General features: G+C 36.5%; 1 protein-coding gene across 8 annotated transcripts in view; it reads left to right on the forward strand.

The window, feature by feature from the left end:
* The window catches only part of ATP8B4 (ATPase phospholipid transporting 8B4 (putative)), a 336,040-nt gene that overhangs the window by 268,234 nt on the left and 50,353 nt on the right, over nt 1-17,453 (forward strand). For all 8 annotated transcript variants that reach the window (XM_020978939.2, XM_020978874.2, XM_020978820.2 and 5 more), the window contains 2 exons: nt 637-742; nt 11,446-11,593. In XM_020978939.2, coding sequence (XP_020834598.1) covers nt 637-742; nt 11,446-11,593 — 254 coding nt within the window. The remainder of the gene's footprint in view (nt 1-636; nt 743-11,445; nt 11,594-17,453) is intronic.

The following is a 17,453-nucleotide window of genomic DNA, read 5'->3' on the forward strand; positions in this document are numbered from 1 at the left end:
TGTGCTTATATATATTTCATAAATACAAATATATATCCTTATATATCTTGCATGTATGTATTATATATATATATATACATATAATTTTTATAAACATATATATGTGTGTATGTTGTTTTTGTTTAATTGTGTCCAAGTCTTTGTGATCCCATGGGCCACAGCACACCAATACTGTCTATGAGGTTTTCTTGGCAAAGATACTGGAGTGGTTTACCTTTCCTTCTCCAGTAGATTAAGGCAAACAGAGGTTAGGTGACATGCCCAGGGTCACACAGCTACTAAGTATCTGAGGCTGGATTTGAACTCAGGAGGACGAGTCTTTCTGGCACCAGGCCTAATTTTTTATCCACTGAACCACCTAGCTACACCCCTACCCCATCCCCTCTCCTCTCTCCTTCCTTCTGTCTTTTCCCTCTTCTCTATTCTCTCCTCTCTCCTTTCTCCTTAATAACACAAGTTCTACTGACAGCTTTTAACTTTACATATGTGTGTATAAATATATATGTAGGTATATATACATATGTATGTATATGTGCATAATCATATCTATATATCTATATCTGTGTGTACATACATGCATGCTTTATGTATGTATGTTTACAATCACCAACTGAGCTGGCTTTCATGTCTCATCAGAAACTGCCATGAACATTGGCTACTCTTGTAATATGCTGACGGATGACATGAATGAGGTATTTGTCATATCAGGACAAACTGCAGCAGAAGTCTGGGAAGAACTCAAGTAAGTGCATCTTAAAAAGAAACAAGAAAAGAAAAGATCAGGCTGAACTATAAGAATAGGGAAAAGAATCCTGTAGTTACCATACGATGTAAGACTTGTTCATATTTCATATTTGAAAATCATTTTAGCAAACAAGATCCACAATGCTTGGCATTAGTCTGAAACCAGTAATGAATCACGGAGGTAGAGACTTCCATTTCCCCTTAGTGCCCTAACTGCAATGGTTGGATGTAATATTTTATTAAATCATGATGTGATGGAAATAATGTGGATGTGAAATTAGAAGACCGAGTGCCATTAGTTTATTTCCACAAACTCTAATGAGTGTATTCTTCATGTAAAGCATGGTATCAGGTGATAGGATGCAAAGATGAAAACAAACAAGAATAAGTTCTGAATTCAAAGGGCTTGTATTCTTCTGGAGGCTGCAACATTAGGTGGATAATTAAATACAAGATCACTTGAGGAGGGAAAGGGCCCAAACAGCTGAGAGAATCAGGAAAGATTCTTCAAAGGAGAAGACATGTCAGCTGAGCCTGGAAGGTTGTTAAGGAGTTTAAGAGGTGGAATTGAGGAGGGATTGGATTCTAGAGTGGGGTATGGCCTGGATGAAGGCATTGAAATAGAGTCTGGAATGCCAAGGTTGCAGAACAGTAAGCCTGCTTGTCTAGAACATAGAGTGCACGAAGGGGAGTAAAATAAAACTAGAAAAACAGCCTGTAGCTATATTGTGGAGAGTGGGCATTTAGTCAGCTTGACATAAAGAAAAATTTAATAAACAGGTATCCCAAAGTGCAATGGACTGTCTCAGCAAATATGGATTTCCTTTCATTGCAGGTTTTCAAGCAAATGCTAGGGTGTTAACTTGTGTATGAAGTTCAGGGTGACACCGCAGGACAGAAGGAGAGGGGACTGTTCCCAAAGAATGATACTGCCACATGTGGATGGCATCCATGGGAGGATATAAATGCTAATGGAATAGAGATGCTAATAGAGAATAACAAAGATTCTAATGGAGAGTAATAAAGAGGGTGCCCTCCTCCCCGCTATCTGTAGCTCCATGGGTAGGTTACTGGTCCAGCCACAATCCGTGCAGCCCAATCCAAGTGTCCAAGCTGCTCGGCGCTCAGACGTGGAGAGTTATAGACACAGAGATGACTTGGCACTAAGAGCAGACTGCCCCATCCTTTGTGGGGTAAGGCAGTGGGTGGTCTGTACCACTGGAATCAGGGTACATTCTGAGTTTGGCTAATAATGAAAAAGGAATGAGGGGTAGGGATCCAGGAAATTGAACTCTATGCCATAGCAAGAAAGTAAGTTGGGGAGGGAGGCAAAATCTAGTCTCGAGGTGGGTTGAACTTTAGCATATATGCACCCAGGGGGTTGGGGTTGTGTCAGTTCATTAAAACAGCAAATATAAGAGCCAATCTCCAACCTAGATATGCCCTGACTGTAGGATCATAGATCACAAATATTGAGTTGCATGGGATCATGGGGTCTTAGATATAAAGTTAAAAAATACCTGGTTTTGGGGGGCAGCTAGGTGGCTCAGTGGATAGAGTAGGGGGCCTAGAGTCTTGAGTTCAAATTTGGCCTCAGACATTTGCTAGTTATGTGACCCTGGGCAAGTCACTTAACCTGATTTGCCTTAATTTCCTCATCTGTAAAATGAGCTGGAGAAGGAAATGGCAAACCACTCCAGTATCTCTGCCAATAAAATCTCCCCAAAAAGAGTCGGACAGTACTGAAATGGCTAAACAGCAACAAACGTGTTTTGTTTGTATATTGTCATTTGCACATTGTCTCTCCCAATAGACTGTGAGCTCCTTGAGAAAAAGGAGCTTCAGCTTTTTTTTTTTTTGGCTTTTCTTTGTTATTCCCAGCCCTTAGCACGGGGTTAGGCACATAGCAGGCATTTAACAAGTTGAATAGGTGCTTATTGACCCACTGACTATCTTTCTAGTGGGAAAATAACACACATGTAAGATTTCAGCTGCAAGTCAGATGCTCAGAGTGCAGCAGCAACGTTGATAAGTAATCCTTTTTCAATGTAATTTCCACTGATTTTTTGTGGTGGAACCATCTGACCGTGCCAAGGACTTTGGTGACAACATTTTTCTTTTCAGATATTTAGTAGCTGTGGCTATGATACCAGCAGGACCAGTTGCCCAGGCTGCATCTCTACAGATTTAACCTCCCTGGGCCTCATTTTCCTCATCTGTAAAAAGAAAGTGTTGGATTAGATGATTCTGCAATACAGGTCTACATCTATGATCCTGTGAAATAACTCCCCTCTTTTCTGGCTGACTCAGAATACAAAATATTCATGCAGGTTTCTCAGGATAGTGGTAGACCCAGACATAGATGCTTACCTAATTATTCTTCTTCTTCCATTTTATTGTGAAAATATCCGGCATAAAAAATGAAATTTTCTGAGTAAATATGGTAATTTCATATGAGAGGTCAGGAAAGTACAATGCTATTTAAGATACTTTAGTTGAATTCATCCAATTTGTACTATGTATTCGCTGCTTTCTGTGCTCTATGATTTACTAGACAGGCAAAGGAGAATAAGACAAATTGGAGTATACGTGAAGATGCCTACTCCTTTCAATGTGGACTTTCTACATATGTGTAGAATTGTCATTATAAGGATGAAATATTAGAATTGTAATTTACGCTGCCCTGTATTCTTACATGTACGCCCTTTGGAGGTCAATGGAAGTTCATGTGAAAAACTTGTATAATAAGAACGAGATTGAAGTAATAGTAGTTGTTATGAGGGAAGTGACCTAAATGCTTCTAGTTAAGCTTGTCAGATATGTTTAGAATGTTTCATAAACATGGCTGTGTAATTTTCATGCTTATCATGCATATTGTTTGTCTCAGATTCAGTGTCTTAAAACAATTCTAGACACATTGAACCCTAAGTTAATTTGATTACCATAACCACTTTGATATTAAGGTCAAATAGATATAATTGGTTCTGTTTGGGTTTCTTAGAAGATTATTTTCCTGATTGTATTTCATAAACACATATGCCCTCTACACAAAGAAAAGCAGATTGAGAATGTATTTGGAGTTGTTCTGACAGATCAACTCATTCCATGTTTCATCTGAGTAGCATTGATTATGTGCTCCATTCCTAGAAAAATTCACATTCTTTAACAACTCATGAACTGACCATACTTCCTGTCAAAATACTTTTAAAATAACCCTCTAAACTGGTATTTACCATTCATTGATTCATCACATATATCAAGTGACTGCTAAATACAAGTAGTATTTGCCATACATTTATTTATTCATCATATATTTATTGAATACCTGCTCTGTATCTGAGAGAAGTTTAGAAGCAGGGTCCTACATTCTATACTGTTTGGAAAGGGAAGGAACGTAGGGTTTGATGTTAAATTGTTTTATGTCATTAATTCTGAGCCAAGTTGTTTGCATGATATGTATGTAAAGTACCTCTCCATGTTCATGAACATTTTAAACACATATGATGGAGGTTTAGACAGTTCTGAAATTAGTTTTAGATCATAGATTAAACATATATGTATAACATTTAGATCATATATTGAATTTAGATCAACTATATTGAATATTTAGATCATAGATGGAATTTAGATCATAGACTGAATATATGTTGAATATTTAGATCATATATTGAATTTAGCTCATAGATTGAATACAATCATATATTATATTTAGATCATTGAATATGTTGAATATTTAGATTGAATTGAATGTAGATCATAGGTTGAATATATATTGAATATTTAGATAATATATTGAGTTTAGATCATAGATTAAATATATTAAATATTTAGATTATATATTGAATGTATGTGTGTATCAGAGCTGGAAAGGACATTAGACGTCATCTGGTGGAACCCTAACACTTTATAGATGAGGAAACTGTTGTCCTCAGAGGTTAATAGGGATCTACCCAAGGTCACATAATTAGTAATTATCACAGCCAGAATTAGGACTCAGTTCCTCTAACATCAGGTTAAACACTCCCAAGTTCAGTCTTCTTCCCTCTGTACTTCTTGTTCCTTTCTCTTCTAATAAACAGTCCTAGGCAAAATGCCAAGTTGGTAGCATTTGCATTCAAAACCGTTCTCTCTGACATCCATCCTCTCTCTTAGTGTTTTATACTGCCATCTGGCTATTCAAGGAGGCTTTTCCTCCTCAAGCAGTGCAAAGATACTGGCTCTGGACCTCTCTTTTTCCACTGTACCCTACTCTTTGTCCCTTCGGACTTACTTGCTGAGCGTCTTATTCACAAGTGGATGGCTTTTAACTATCTGTTGAGAATCATCTGAATTCGATTACCTTAAGGTGGTAGTAGCTAATCACTGCTAAATGGGCTCCTTCTCCCACGGGTGTTTGCATTTTTAAGAAAGTACTCCTAAAATGCAGTGAAATGCATTTTCAGTGCTGGAATTTGCAGCACTATTGACAAATACAGGTCAAGGAGACAGTTTTGGATAGAGGGAAGTCTTGTTGGTATTCCTTTAGTCAAGGAGTTCTAATCTTTTTTTTTTTTTAAGTAGATACCTTTGGCAGTCTAGTAAAGTCCTTGGATCCCTTCTCAGAATGTTTTTTAAATGCCTAGAATACAATAAATAATATTGCACAGGTAAAAATAAAGACATACTTTTTCCTAAGTTCATGGACCCCATGAAATTCAGCCACACACCTTGTGACCCCAGGTCAATGACACCTGCTCTAGTCATACTAGATGAATGATCAACATCTTTAACATATTTTAATTATCTTCATGTTTTGTTCAGAAAGTAGGACGGTACTTTGCCAATAGTAGGCACTTAATACGGTCACTCAATTAAACAAACATTTATTATTTATGCTGCTTTTGGTCCTGGGGATACATAGATGAAAAATGACACTTTGTTGGCTCTCAAGGAATTTATTATGTGAGGAAGATAAGATATGTATACAAATAAATGATGCAAAACCAAATGATTTATCAGGCACTGAATAAACATTTATTAAGCCCTTATGTTTTAGGCACTGTAATAAGTGAGAGGATGCAAAGAAAGGCATAATTTATTCCACAGAATACTTTCTGATATTACAGACTTGTTATAAGGATAATAATATGAGATATTATATGTGTACATATGTGTGTATACACACGTATTATATACATATATGTAAATGAAATATTTAACCACATATATTACATGCACACATGCATTATACAGGCATATAACATATATAGCTAAGATATATGTGTACATACACATATACTATATATACATATAAGATTTTATATACACACATAAATAATGTATGTTATTTATATATGTGTACATGTACACATGTATATACATATATAAATCTCATGTACACATATAAAACCTCACCTATATGTATAAGTGCACACATAAAATGTATTATCCTTATATAACATGAGAATATTGTAATATATTATAATAAGGACATTATAATATTTAATATAAAATACTTTGAAAAATTACAAGGATTATATAAACATAAACTACATAATCATACACAACTAACTCTAAATATTTAGTATATCCCCAATTAGTCATCGTACATATCATCTGTGAGAACAACCCCCCCAAACTGAAATATTATATGTAATATATATATTTTATATATGCAATATAACAAAAATATTATTTTTATTAGATCATTTGGTAGAGGAAATGGGCCAGAAAGAAAGTTGGCTCCCTCTCCTCTAGGCTCTGGAGGATTTACAAGGGTACCCCACACACAAACCACATGTATGTAGTTAAATAATTTTGCTGACAGGGCTACTTGAAAGCAAGGTAGATTGAGATGGATAACAGTAAATGTAAACATGAAATAAAATTTGGGTGAAGCCAAAACACAAGGGAACCCAAAATACAACCCAAAACAAGATCTTGATGAGTGGACCCCAAACACAAGTATTTTGGGTGGATCTAGGACCTGGGGGAATAAAAAATTCTTTATAGCCATCTCTGGTATTCCTAGACAGTTGCTGAGTTCAGGGCAACATTCTGGGTTCAAAAGATTTCTAGTCAAATAAAGTTAGTTAAATAATATAATAATAAGTTTTCTGAACAATATAATAAAGCATTTTCACAAATATTTACCAAATATCTACTATTTGACAGGCATTGTGCTTGGCACTAGGGTTTTAAGACTAAAGTTAAGGCATAGTCTTTTTTCAAGAAGCCTGCATTCCATTAGAGTAGCTCCTACAGTCATGAAGGTGGCTGACGCAGGTGCTTGGTCAGACAACGAAGATGCCAAGGTCATCCACTGCATCCTGGGTCATCACTAGCTGTCCTTTTATCTTGCCACTGGACTTCAGTGACTCTGGAAGAAGGAGTGAGACTGGAGTTTTTGCACAGCTCTGCTTCACTTAAATCCAATTCATACACAAGTCAAGACATCACCCTGTAATGTCATTGGTTCTCTTTGAAAATGAAGGACAAAAAACAGAACAAGACAAAAAATATATAAGTAAATAGAAAATTAGTAATTAAATATGAGGGAAAGGATATATGCAAAGCTGAGGTCCAAGTGACCTAATATGAGAATAATATGAGAAGACAGAGAAGGAATAGAACACTTTTAGCTAGTGAAGCTGGTAAAGGCTTCTTGGAGGAACTATCACCTGAGATTGGCCTTAAAAGAAGAGAAGAATTTTCACAGGTGGAGATGGAAAAACCTTCTCTTTCAGGATGTATAATGTAGTTGAAAGAACATTTGAATTGGAATTAGACAACTTGGATTGGAACCCTAACTCTAACATTCACTCACTACACAACCACAGGTTAGTTGTTTAACCTGTCAGGGCCTCAATTTCCTCATCTATAAAATGGGAATAATGATACCTACCACACACCTCACAGATTTGTTGTGAAGAATACACTTTATGAGTCTTAAAATCCCCTATGAATGGTAGTTGTTATCATCTGGGGATGTAGCCTGCGCACTTGCACAAAAGCAGGCAAGGGCAGTACAAACTTTGAATGAATAACTTGTCAAGTTGTTGTTGTTTCTACATATTAAAGGCATAGCGTGAGCCATGTTGATGCTGGCACGCGTGTTCTATTCCGATGTTGTTCAGGGTACTCACAGAGAAAATTCCACCAGTTTTAAATAATTCACATGTAGGGTGCTGTCTTTTTAAAACTGTCAAGCATGTGCTCAATTTAGCCATTAAAAAAATCAGCCAACTTGGTTTTTTAATGTTCTTTAGATAAAATAATTGATTGGATTTTTCGAGCAAGTGACTATGGCAACATTATAGTCATCGCCCGTGTCTCCTCAATTTTTCTTCAGTGATACAAAAATAAATAAGCAGTAATGAGCAGGGAAATTATTTTATTGGTTCCATTTAAAATAATGTGACAGTGAATGGAGCCTCTGCATATTTCCTGGTTAGGTCAGTAATGTTGTCAAATGGATGGATTATCTGATCCAAAAATGGGAAGTCATCTTGTCAAACTTTTCCGTGCCGAAAGATTGAGCAATCAATGTACTCAATGTCTATTCAAGCTTGAAACCATCAGTGATTTTTTAAAAAAATGATGTTAAAAGAATGCCACCAGGAACCCTGAGAAAAACATTGTGTCTGTTTTCATGATCTGGACTTTATGGTTTCAGTAACTTCTTGTATTTAGATAGTTGTCCAGGGCACTGGGCGGGAGATTATGTGACTTGCCCATGGTGGTATTTTGTCAGAGTTATGAGTTAATTCAGAATAGTTATATTCTGTATATTATTTGACAGAATCAGAGTCAATTCAGGATTCAGGTCTTCCTGACTCCAAGATTTACTCTCTATTCATTACATCATGATACTTTTTATCTTTTCATATGTTTCCTATACTCATTCCACCGAAACCTTCAGGAAAGGGAGAAAAAAATAAAGACTTAGATCATTTTTAGGTTTTCATTATATTAGGTAATCTTCCTATATCTTAATTTCAGTGAAAATATATTTAATATCTCAATACATATCCTTCCTTTGAATTATTTTGTTTTTCTTCAAGAACAGGTATTTTTATTTATTTTCCAGAAGATTTTTTTTTAGTAGAGCATGCCACATGACTTTAGATAGGACCGATGACTTTTGTCATTGTTTTTTTTTTCCATTCAAGACAAACTAACACTGCCTATCTAATCACTCGTTGATATGCTCAAAATGGCCCAGGGATTAGAATCCTTTAGCTTACAATAATTAAAGCATTTCTATATGCCTATATAATAATCAGCCACCCTTCATTAGGAAGTTTGGGGAGAAAAAACAAACCATATGCTCTTTTGCATTTAGCATTTGTTATTTGTATACTATGGTTAAGTATTGTGTGTTATTCCAGCAAAATATATGGTCCAAATATATAGAAACAGAATTGTGAGCATCTTTTTTTCCTTTCCCCATAAATTGTTTATGTAAAAACCAGCTGGTGTTTGAAGAAGTAAGCTCCAAGAAGAAAGTCAGGATGAATGTCAGCCATAGCTTAATGGGCAAAGGTTTTAATGTATGAGAACCCACTCTTGGCTTGAAGAATTAGTGAGTTCATTGGGAATTAGGGCAGAAACCCCAGAGTCTATCCACTCCTTTTAGTGTCTTTTTTTTCTGTTTCTTTTATAAAAGTTTTTTTTTTTACCTGGAAAAGTGTTTATGCAATGGATTTAGGTGATAGCTTAAGGAAAACTATCCTGAGTAACTAGAAGATGTCAGTCTTTGCCCAAACTATCCTTCTTTGGTATGTTTTCATTCTCTAAGGGGAAACAGTCATTTATGTAGAATAAGGGAGAACATCATTAAATAGGCAAACCCCATAAGATGCTCCCACTTTGGTACTTTCTCAAAATCCAGTTTATGTGCTCTGCAACAGTTTCAAAGAAATGCAGAAATGTTCATTTCAATGGAACTTGTCTTCGTGTGTGTGTGTGTGTGTGTGTGTGTGTGTGTGTGTGTACTTGTACGTATATGTGTGTGCTTTGTTTTGATAGATGGGACTGTAATTTTTCATGTATGTAATAAGGAGTCCCTCAAGTGCTTATGGGTTCAGCAAGTCAGATCCACCTGTTTTATGTAACCTTTCTATCTGGTCCATGACCTTTGACCCCAAACTCTATTCCCCTCACCCTCTCTCACCTCCTGCCAATTTATAACTACTGACTTTATAGTCCTTCCTCCTGTCATTTTGTAGTGCAGATTATAAATGTATGACATCATGGTTAGAGCTATAGTAATAGATTCTTATTTCATAAATGAAGGCTGTGATTCCATTACTGGGCCAGTAGAAGGAGATGTTGGGGCAGAAGATAAAATTAAAACACACATACACAACCCTTAAATAATTAGTATTATATTTTCCAATAATTAGAAAGTTGAAGGCTAAATTCATTGCTTTTACAATGAACAGTATCTTCTTTCAAAGGAGCCTCAATATAAAAATATTTCCATAAATGTTTTCTTTATTAGGATGAGTGTTTTGGGAACCATTTCATTTTTCTTCTGGGCATAACTTTCATTTAGAGCCCATTCTTTGCTCCCCATTTACACACTGATTCTTAGCTTTGTAGAAGCAGAGTGGGAGGTGACTCAAAGTTTTAGTTGATTCAATTCACTGCAGCTCATCTACAAGGCACTGTGTGGGGAAGGCACTTGGAAGACCCAAGTTCTGTCCCTTGTGAGGCCTCTTTCTGGTCACACTGGAATCTGCTGTGGTCACGCGGCTCTCTCCTGAGTGAACTTCAAAGCATGCGATTTACTCATCCTTGAGTAGAAGGCCCTGAAAGAGGAAATGTTCTTTCCTTTGTATACTTTTTTTGTTGTTCCCTAAACAGGACTATGGTATTTTCGAAGGTGTTATGTAACTCAACACAGAGACCCAACCAAGGCATGTTAGAGTTAGATTGGTAGGCTAAGTGAAAAATTGTTCTGCAGACATTGCTAATAAATAAAAACAAAAATGGACATTCAGGGGATTTTCCATCTGGTACACAATCTATTTTGGGGTCTATAGTTTCTGTCCCCAGATGATATATTCTGTTGTCTGAGCTGATGATTAAAACTTTCTCTCAAAATGTCCTGTGATTTTTATATAATGACTGTGTCAATTCAATAAACAAATTGTCATATTTCAAAGAATGTATTTCTTGGTGGGCTAAGATTTTAGGCAGAGATCACATTACGCTGTTCTGCAATTCGGTGTGTATTATTTTTGACATTGATGCCCCAGGATTCCTAGAAAATTTTCCTTATTTTCTTTAAACTTCTCCTACACCCTGCCCCTCCCCCCCGTATTTAGTGGCAGAATTTATATGCCAGGCCAATCATTCTTAAGTCCTTGAAGCTTAAACAACCCTAAGGAGGTAATCTGTCAAGCTTCCAGTTCAAACTCAGATCAGCAGGGTGACTTGACTTTAAAGTCATTTAAAACATTCAAGATGATTTTGTTTTCATTATGTTTACCCTCCCCCTCTGTCCCTTTTCTTCCTCCTGGAATGTGGAAATTTGCTATGGTATCCTCATTACTTCAAAGACATGCTGCTTGCTTGCTGAAATTGTATCTTATGCTATAATCACTCTGAGGAGTGACGAAATGAATTTAGCTCTAGGTCAGTGTCTTGTTAAAGTTAATAGGTATGTTCTGTAGAGGTCACTATGATTCACTTTTTTTTTTAACCTCTTTAAAGGAAAGCAAAACAACTGTTGTTTGAAAGAAGCACAGGTTTTACGAATGGCTATGCATTTTGTGAAAAACTACAGGAGTTAAAGCTGGGCTCAACTGTAGAGGAAACAGTAACTGGGGATTATGCCTTAATCATAAATGGGCATAGTTTGGTGAGTAACTTTAGAGCTTTTGTCCTTTCTTATTCTTCACCCCAATAATTATCTCTTTTGTATTGTCACAATGAGGTCCTCTTTTATATTTCCCAAACTTCTGACATGTGGAGAAACACAGCTAGTACAAATTATGGTTTCACTTCTGCAAAGGAAATTTCTAATATTAATTTCATATTTATTGTCCTTTGAACTACCATGCAGTGAAATGGTGGGTCCATAAAACTATCACATTCACAGAATCTCATTCTTGTCCTACTGAGCATGGGCCATTTAATGCTATTATTTAAGAGTTTGTGTAAGGGGGATATTACAAATCCCTGCCAATTAATTAAGAGAATGCAACAGGATAGATGGAATACAATTATTTTTCTTGCTAATGTTTGTGATTTGAGGAGCACAACCTGACCTTCAAATAATTACTACACCAAATTATTGCCATTAAGATACCTCTGGTGGTTTTCCAAAATAGCAGCATTTTACAATGATGCCAAACAATTTGCTTTGATTAGGAAATCTGGTTCTTGTCCTAATAGAATAAACTTGCACTGTGCTTTTAATGTAGTTCAGGTCCTAAATCTTGAACAAAGCGTCCTTCTGAGCTTCCAATTCAGAAGACAAAAGCTCCTATTGCACTGTGCTAGAATTATCATTTCTATGCATAAAAGACCTAATTTCACACCTTTCTCCGGCTTTGATGTGCATGTTTCACTTTGGGAGTTTGAAGAAGAAATATATTTCCTGTAGACAGTTTCTTAGAGGACAAAAGCAGTTGGATGTGAGTATATTGTATTTTTTCCCCCGTGATCATCTGTCTGTTAGCTCTTAGCGTTTGAAGCATTATCCAGCTGGATTCCAGACGTAATGATGTGTTGCCTTCCACACCATGGAAAGTTACAGAGCTCAGCTGCAGGCCAAACTCAGTCGAAAGGTTGTAGAGGCAGTCCTACCCTCCTCTCTTGCATAGATTAACAGCAACCCAAGGTTGCAATGTGGCAGTTGGTCATCAAATTATTGGCCTCTTCCAATTGGGAAGGTGACCATCCTGAAAGCGTTGTTACAAGGTGGTGGTTTGATTCCCCTTTTGTAGATCCAAGGAGGCTATTGAAGCAGTGGGAAAAGAGCAACTTGGAATTGGGCAATTTTAAATGTTTACCTCTATACATTCTGCCAAATCCAAGTTTCTTTCCAAGAAGAATTATTCATATCTCAAGTAGTGTGGGTGTAGGTGTAGGTTTTCTTTAAAGAAAAAAAAAGTCACTGACCTTTATTTTGCCTAAATCTCAAGTTTTATAGGGTTTTTTATAGGGTTTAGGTGAGCCCACTCTATCATACAGATTGCTAACACCCTTCCTCCGTCCTTTGATTACGTGGTAGGATGGCCAATAGCCGTAGACTAAACTGAAAGGCATAATTCATTCCTAGACAGGTGATTGGGCTCTGTGTGTAAAGGGTCGTACTTTCTCTAAAGCCTTGTATCATACAGCCCATATCAGGTTAGTAGACTCTTTCACATACTGCATAATCAAATACTTCTCATTAATGACTCAAAGGAATCCAACTTCAACCAAATCTTCATTTCTTAATATTATTACCTTAAGGAGTAGCATGTTATATTTAAAAGAGTAGAGGATTGAGAGGTTAGGTTTTGCTATACATTAGCTGTATTATTCTTAGCAAGCCATATGATCACATGATCATAAGTTTAAGACTTGGAAGGAACCTCAGAGATCATCTAGTTCCAACTCCTTTTTTTTTTCAGATGAGGAACTGGGGCCTGGAGAGGTAAAATGATCTGCCAGCGGTCAGACAGTTAACAGATAGCAAAGCTAGGATTCACCCCCAGGTCCTCTGAGTCCAAGTCTAATACTGTGTATCCTAATGCTCTCAGCCTCACATTCCTTTTCTTTAAAATGGGGCTGATAATACCTCTCCTGAATATCTCATAAGGCTATTTGGAGAAGCAAGTGAATTAATGTTTTTGAAAGTTTTTTTAATGCAAAGTGCTAAAAATGTGTGAAAGTATTATGTATAGGGATGTCTTCTAACAAGAAAATAGAATAATTGATGAAAATGTTTTTTATAGTATTTTGTTATTATTGTTTGTTTGTTTGTTAGGCAATTGGGGTTAAGTGACTCGCCCAGGGTCACACAACTAATAAGTGTCAAGTGTTTGGTCTGAGGCTGGATTTGAATTCGGATCCTCCTGACTTCAAGGCTGGTGCTCTATCTACTGCGCCACCTAGCTGCCCTGTATTTTGTTATTATTGTACTTTTCTGAAAGTAATTTTGTATGACTGTCACCTTGAATTTAAACTATATATGTAATTTATCACATCTATTCCATATTTAACATTTCTATTACAGTTTTTTTCTTTCTTTTTTTTATTAATTTATTTTGATTTATCAACAATCACTTCCATATGCTTTTAAGTTGAAAATTTTTCTCCCCCTTCCTCCCCTCCCCCACCTTCCCCAAGACGGCGCACAATCTGATATAGGCTTTACATTTACATACCCATTAAACATATTTTCACATTAGTGAAGTTGTAAGTAAAAATTAAAACCAATAGGAGGAGCCATCAGAAAGATGAAACAAAACTCAACAGAAGGTAAAAATAAGTGATAGCGATTCGACTTCCATAGTTCTTTCTTTGGATGTGGACAGCATTTTCCATCCCGAGGCCTCTGGAGATGTCTTAGATTCTGGTAATGCTGAGAAGGGTTCAGTTTAACAATCTTAGTCATTGCATAATTCATAGACTTTGTAGCAAGGGTAAGACTTTGACTTAGGCCACTGTCTTCTTGAAGATGATGTTTCTAAATAAGTACATCTCCAGTAGACATACTGTAATTGGGGGCTAAGGTTACTATCTGTTCTATTTTGGAAAGGATAAGCTGGGATTTGAGGTATCTGGTTGCTCACAATTCCTCAGTGTCAAGAAATGTAGCACCATATTGATGGTTAACACAACAGTATCCTTGGATTATCCCTAATAACTGGGATAACATGGTATCATACATGAAGACAGATACTACTGGTGCCATTGACATCAACAAAAGGCTCTATCTTGTGTGTGTTTGTGTATACCTCTGTGAGAGAGGGTTTGAATTAGAAAGGGAGTAGGGATAGGATTAGATTCTGAAAAGGTAGCTGTATACTAGATGAACCTTAAGAGAAAGAGGTAGGAAGTACTTTTATTTACTTTTTCTTTTTCTAATTCCTCAGCCTATTCTGTTATCTTGCTTCCTTGGATCCATGATCTCATTAAGATAAGTTATCCATCCAAAGGTGTTAATCACACCCAACCGTACCTTCTCATAGGCAACTCTTGAGTATATTCTGCCATAAATCCTCCACTGAGGATTTATCAATGTGCTGAGACCTTCCTCTATGTCTTTTAATACGCAGTAACTACCAGTGTGGTGCTTAGGTTTGGTTTTTCATCTGTTATTCCTTAGTCTTGCTATATGACTGGACCTCCTCCTTTTCCTATTACACACAAACTGGATGATATATTTTATGCTACTTCTTGTGCCCATGTTATTGTTTATATACTACAGTTTAGTTATATTCATAGTATGTCTCTATATTCCCCTTTGGGTGATCAGTAATTTTTACATTTTGGAAATTGGCGTATTCTATGGTTTGCAGCCATATGGCATCACCAGAAGAATATCGATGTTAAAAAAGATGAGTTTTCATTTCAGGCAACAGCTTGGGAGCATTGAAAAGGCTTTACAGTTTTCCAAATGCACCCCACCCTACTCTCCGCCTCCTTTTTGATTTTAGTTTCAATTCATTGCCTTCTGTAGTGTCTATTAAAGATACTGATGGGCCAGCCCTCCATTTAGTCATATATTAAAAATTGGACAGTAGACATTCTTCCTCAATGTTGTTCTTCCTATGGATGTTGTGAGGGCAAATGCTTTAAAATGATCCTATTCCAAAGCTTGGTGCAATTAGTAAAATGTCATCTACAATTTTTATGCTTTGTCTGAGATTGCTAACCAGAGGGTTATTAAACAACATGTTCTCTGTTATTACATTTATTAAGGAATTTTGTCTGATCTTAACATATGTAGCAGTTTACAATGCAACATTTAAAAATAATTAACAAAGAAAATTTACAGAGGGATCTTGGTTAACTTGGTTAACTGTATAACTGAAAAATCTGGTATGTTGAAGATGTTTTTGGCCAGAGCCTGCTCATTCTTTCCTCATATCTTTGTAAGTGATGCCTTCAATTCATGTATGGATCATGCTTATAAAGATTTTTATAGTGATAAGAAAGTAGGCATATGGATCTCCAGTTATTGCTATCTTTTCAATTGACTTTTTTTGGGAGGGGGAGGGAATAATACTGTCCATGATTTTTTCCTATTGTTGGTTATCTTCTCTTCTTTTAGGTGTCTTGATTAAATACTCAAAATTCTAAAAACTCTACCATCTTTGGAATCTATTTTTTTTATGCATAGTTAGATTTGTTCGGGTATTCTTTTTGACTTCATCTTTGTTTGTGCTCATTTCCCCTTCCTTCTTTGGTTTATTGGATACTTGCGTGGTAGAGTGGCAGTGGTGGTTCCACTGTTACTGATGGAAAAAAAATTGTTATAAAAATGATGACAGATCTTTTCCATTTTTATCTGTTTGTTGTCTTCTTTTCATTTTTACATTTAAGGGCTGCTGTTTATTCTATCAGTTCCTTCTCTGTTAAATAAGTGTTGGACTAGATGTCCTCTGAGGCCCCTTCTATCTCCAGAGCTATGATCCTATGATTCCATCATCTGGATTAAATGGGCCACAAAACAAACTTCCTGCAAACTCATTTCTCCCCTAACTTCTTGCTGTTTTATGAGACAATACTTCTTGTAACATTCCATCATTCTCCGATGTGCTGCCTATACCTGACCTATTTAACTTTCCACTTGGCCAGGAAATCAAATATTTGCTTGCTAAGGTGATTCCTCAGGGTTGTTGGGGTTTTTTTTGCCTCCTCTTTTTGGTAATTTACTGAGTCACTTAAACTTTTTTTAGGTGTAGCCTGCCATTGCTATGGGAATACCACTCAGTATCCATTAGCCAGTCACATGTTGGAACTGCGACTGCTAGGAAGAGTTGTGAGGTTTTTGTTTATTTTTTTGGAAAATTCTGGGAAAAATATATGCCACATAGGTAGGAAGCCAGGTCAAAATAATAATAATAATAATAATAATAATAATAATAATAATAATAGCTAATATTTATACAGCACTTACTATGTGCCAGCCATTGTGCTAAGCACTTTACAATTATCCCATTTTATCCTCACAACAACACTAAGAGGTAGGTGCTATTATTACCCCCATTTTATGGATGTGGAAATTGAGGCAAAAAGAGATCAAGTGACCTGTCCAGGGTCACACAGCTGGTAAATGTCTGAGGATGGATTTGGACTCAGGTCTTCCTGTCTCTAGATCCAGCATTCCATATAGCTGTACCACCTAGCTATCTTTGTGCTCCTCTGAACTTCCCTACAAAGTCTCTGAGAGATGGCTGAAGCTCTGGTCAATAGCGCAGCTGATAATGGTCTGAGAGAGACTATGACCAGTGGGTATGGTGCTAATAGCACACCAGATTTGGTAAGATACCTTAAACTGCCCTTTAAAGACAATACACCTCTCCCAGAGTTGGAGAAAGAAGCAAAAGCCTTGACCTTCCTCTGAGCAAGGAGTTAGAGTGATTGTCATTCTTTGCTAAAGTTAGCAGTATCCTGTTTGTTCTCTTTCCCTCTGCTCCTCTATGATATTCCTACTATTTCTTCTTATTGTTATATAGGGAAATTACTGGTTGCTAACCTTTATGATATGGTCAATGTTC

Source organism: Phascolarctos cinereus, unplaced genomic scaffold, assembly GCF_003287225.1.
Source record: "Phascolarctos cinereus isolate Bilbo 61053 unplaced genomic scaffold, phaCin_HiC Scaffold_3;HRSCAF=262, whole genome shotgun sequence".
Classification (NCBI taxonomy): domain Eukaryota; kingdom Metazoa; phylum Chordata; class Mammalia; order Diprotodontia; family Phascolarctidae; genus Phascolarctos; species Phascolarctos cinereus.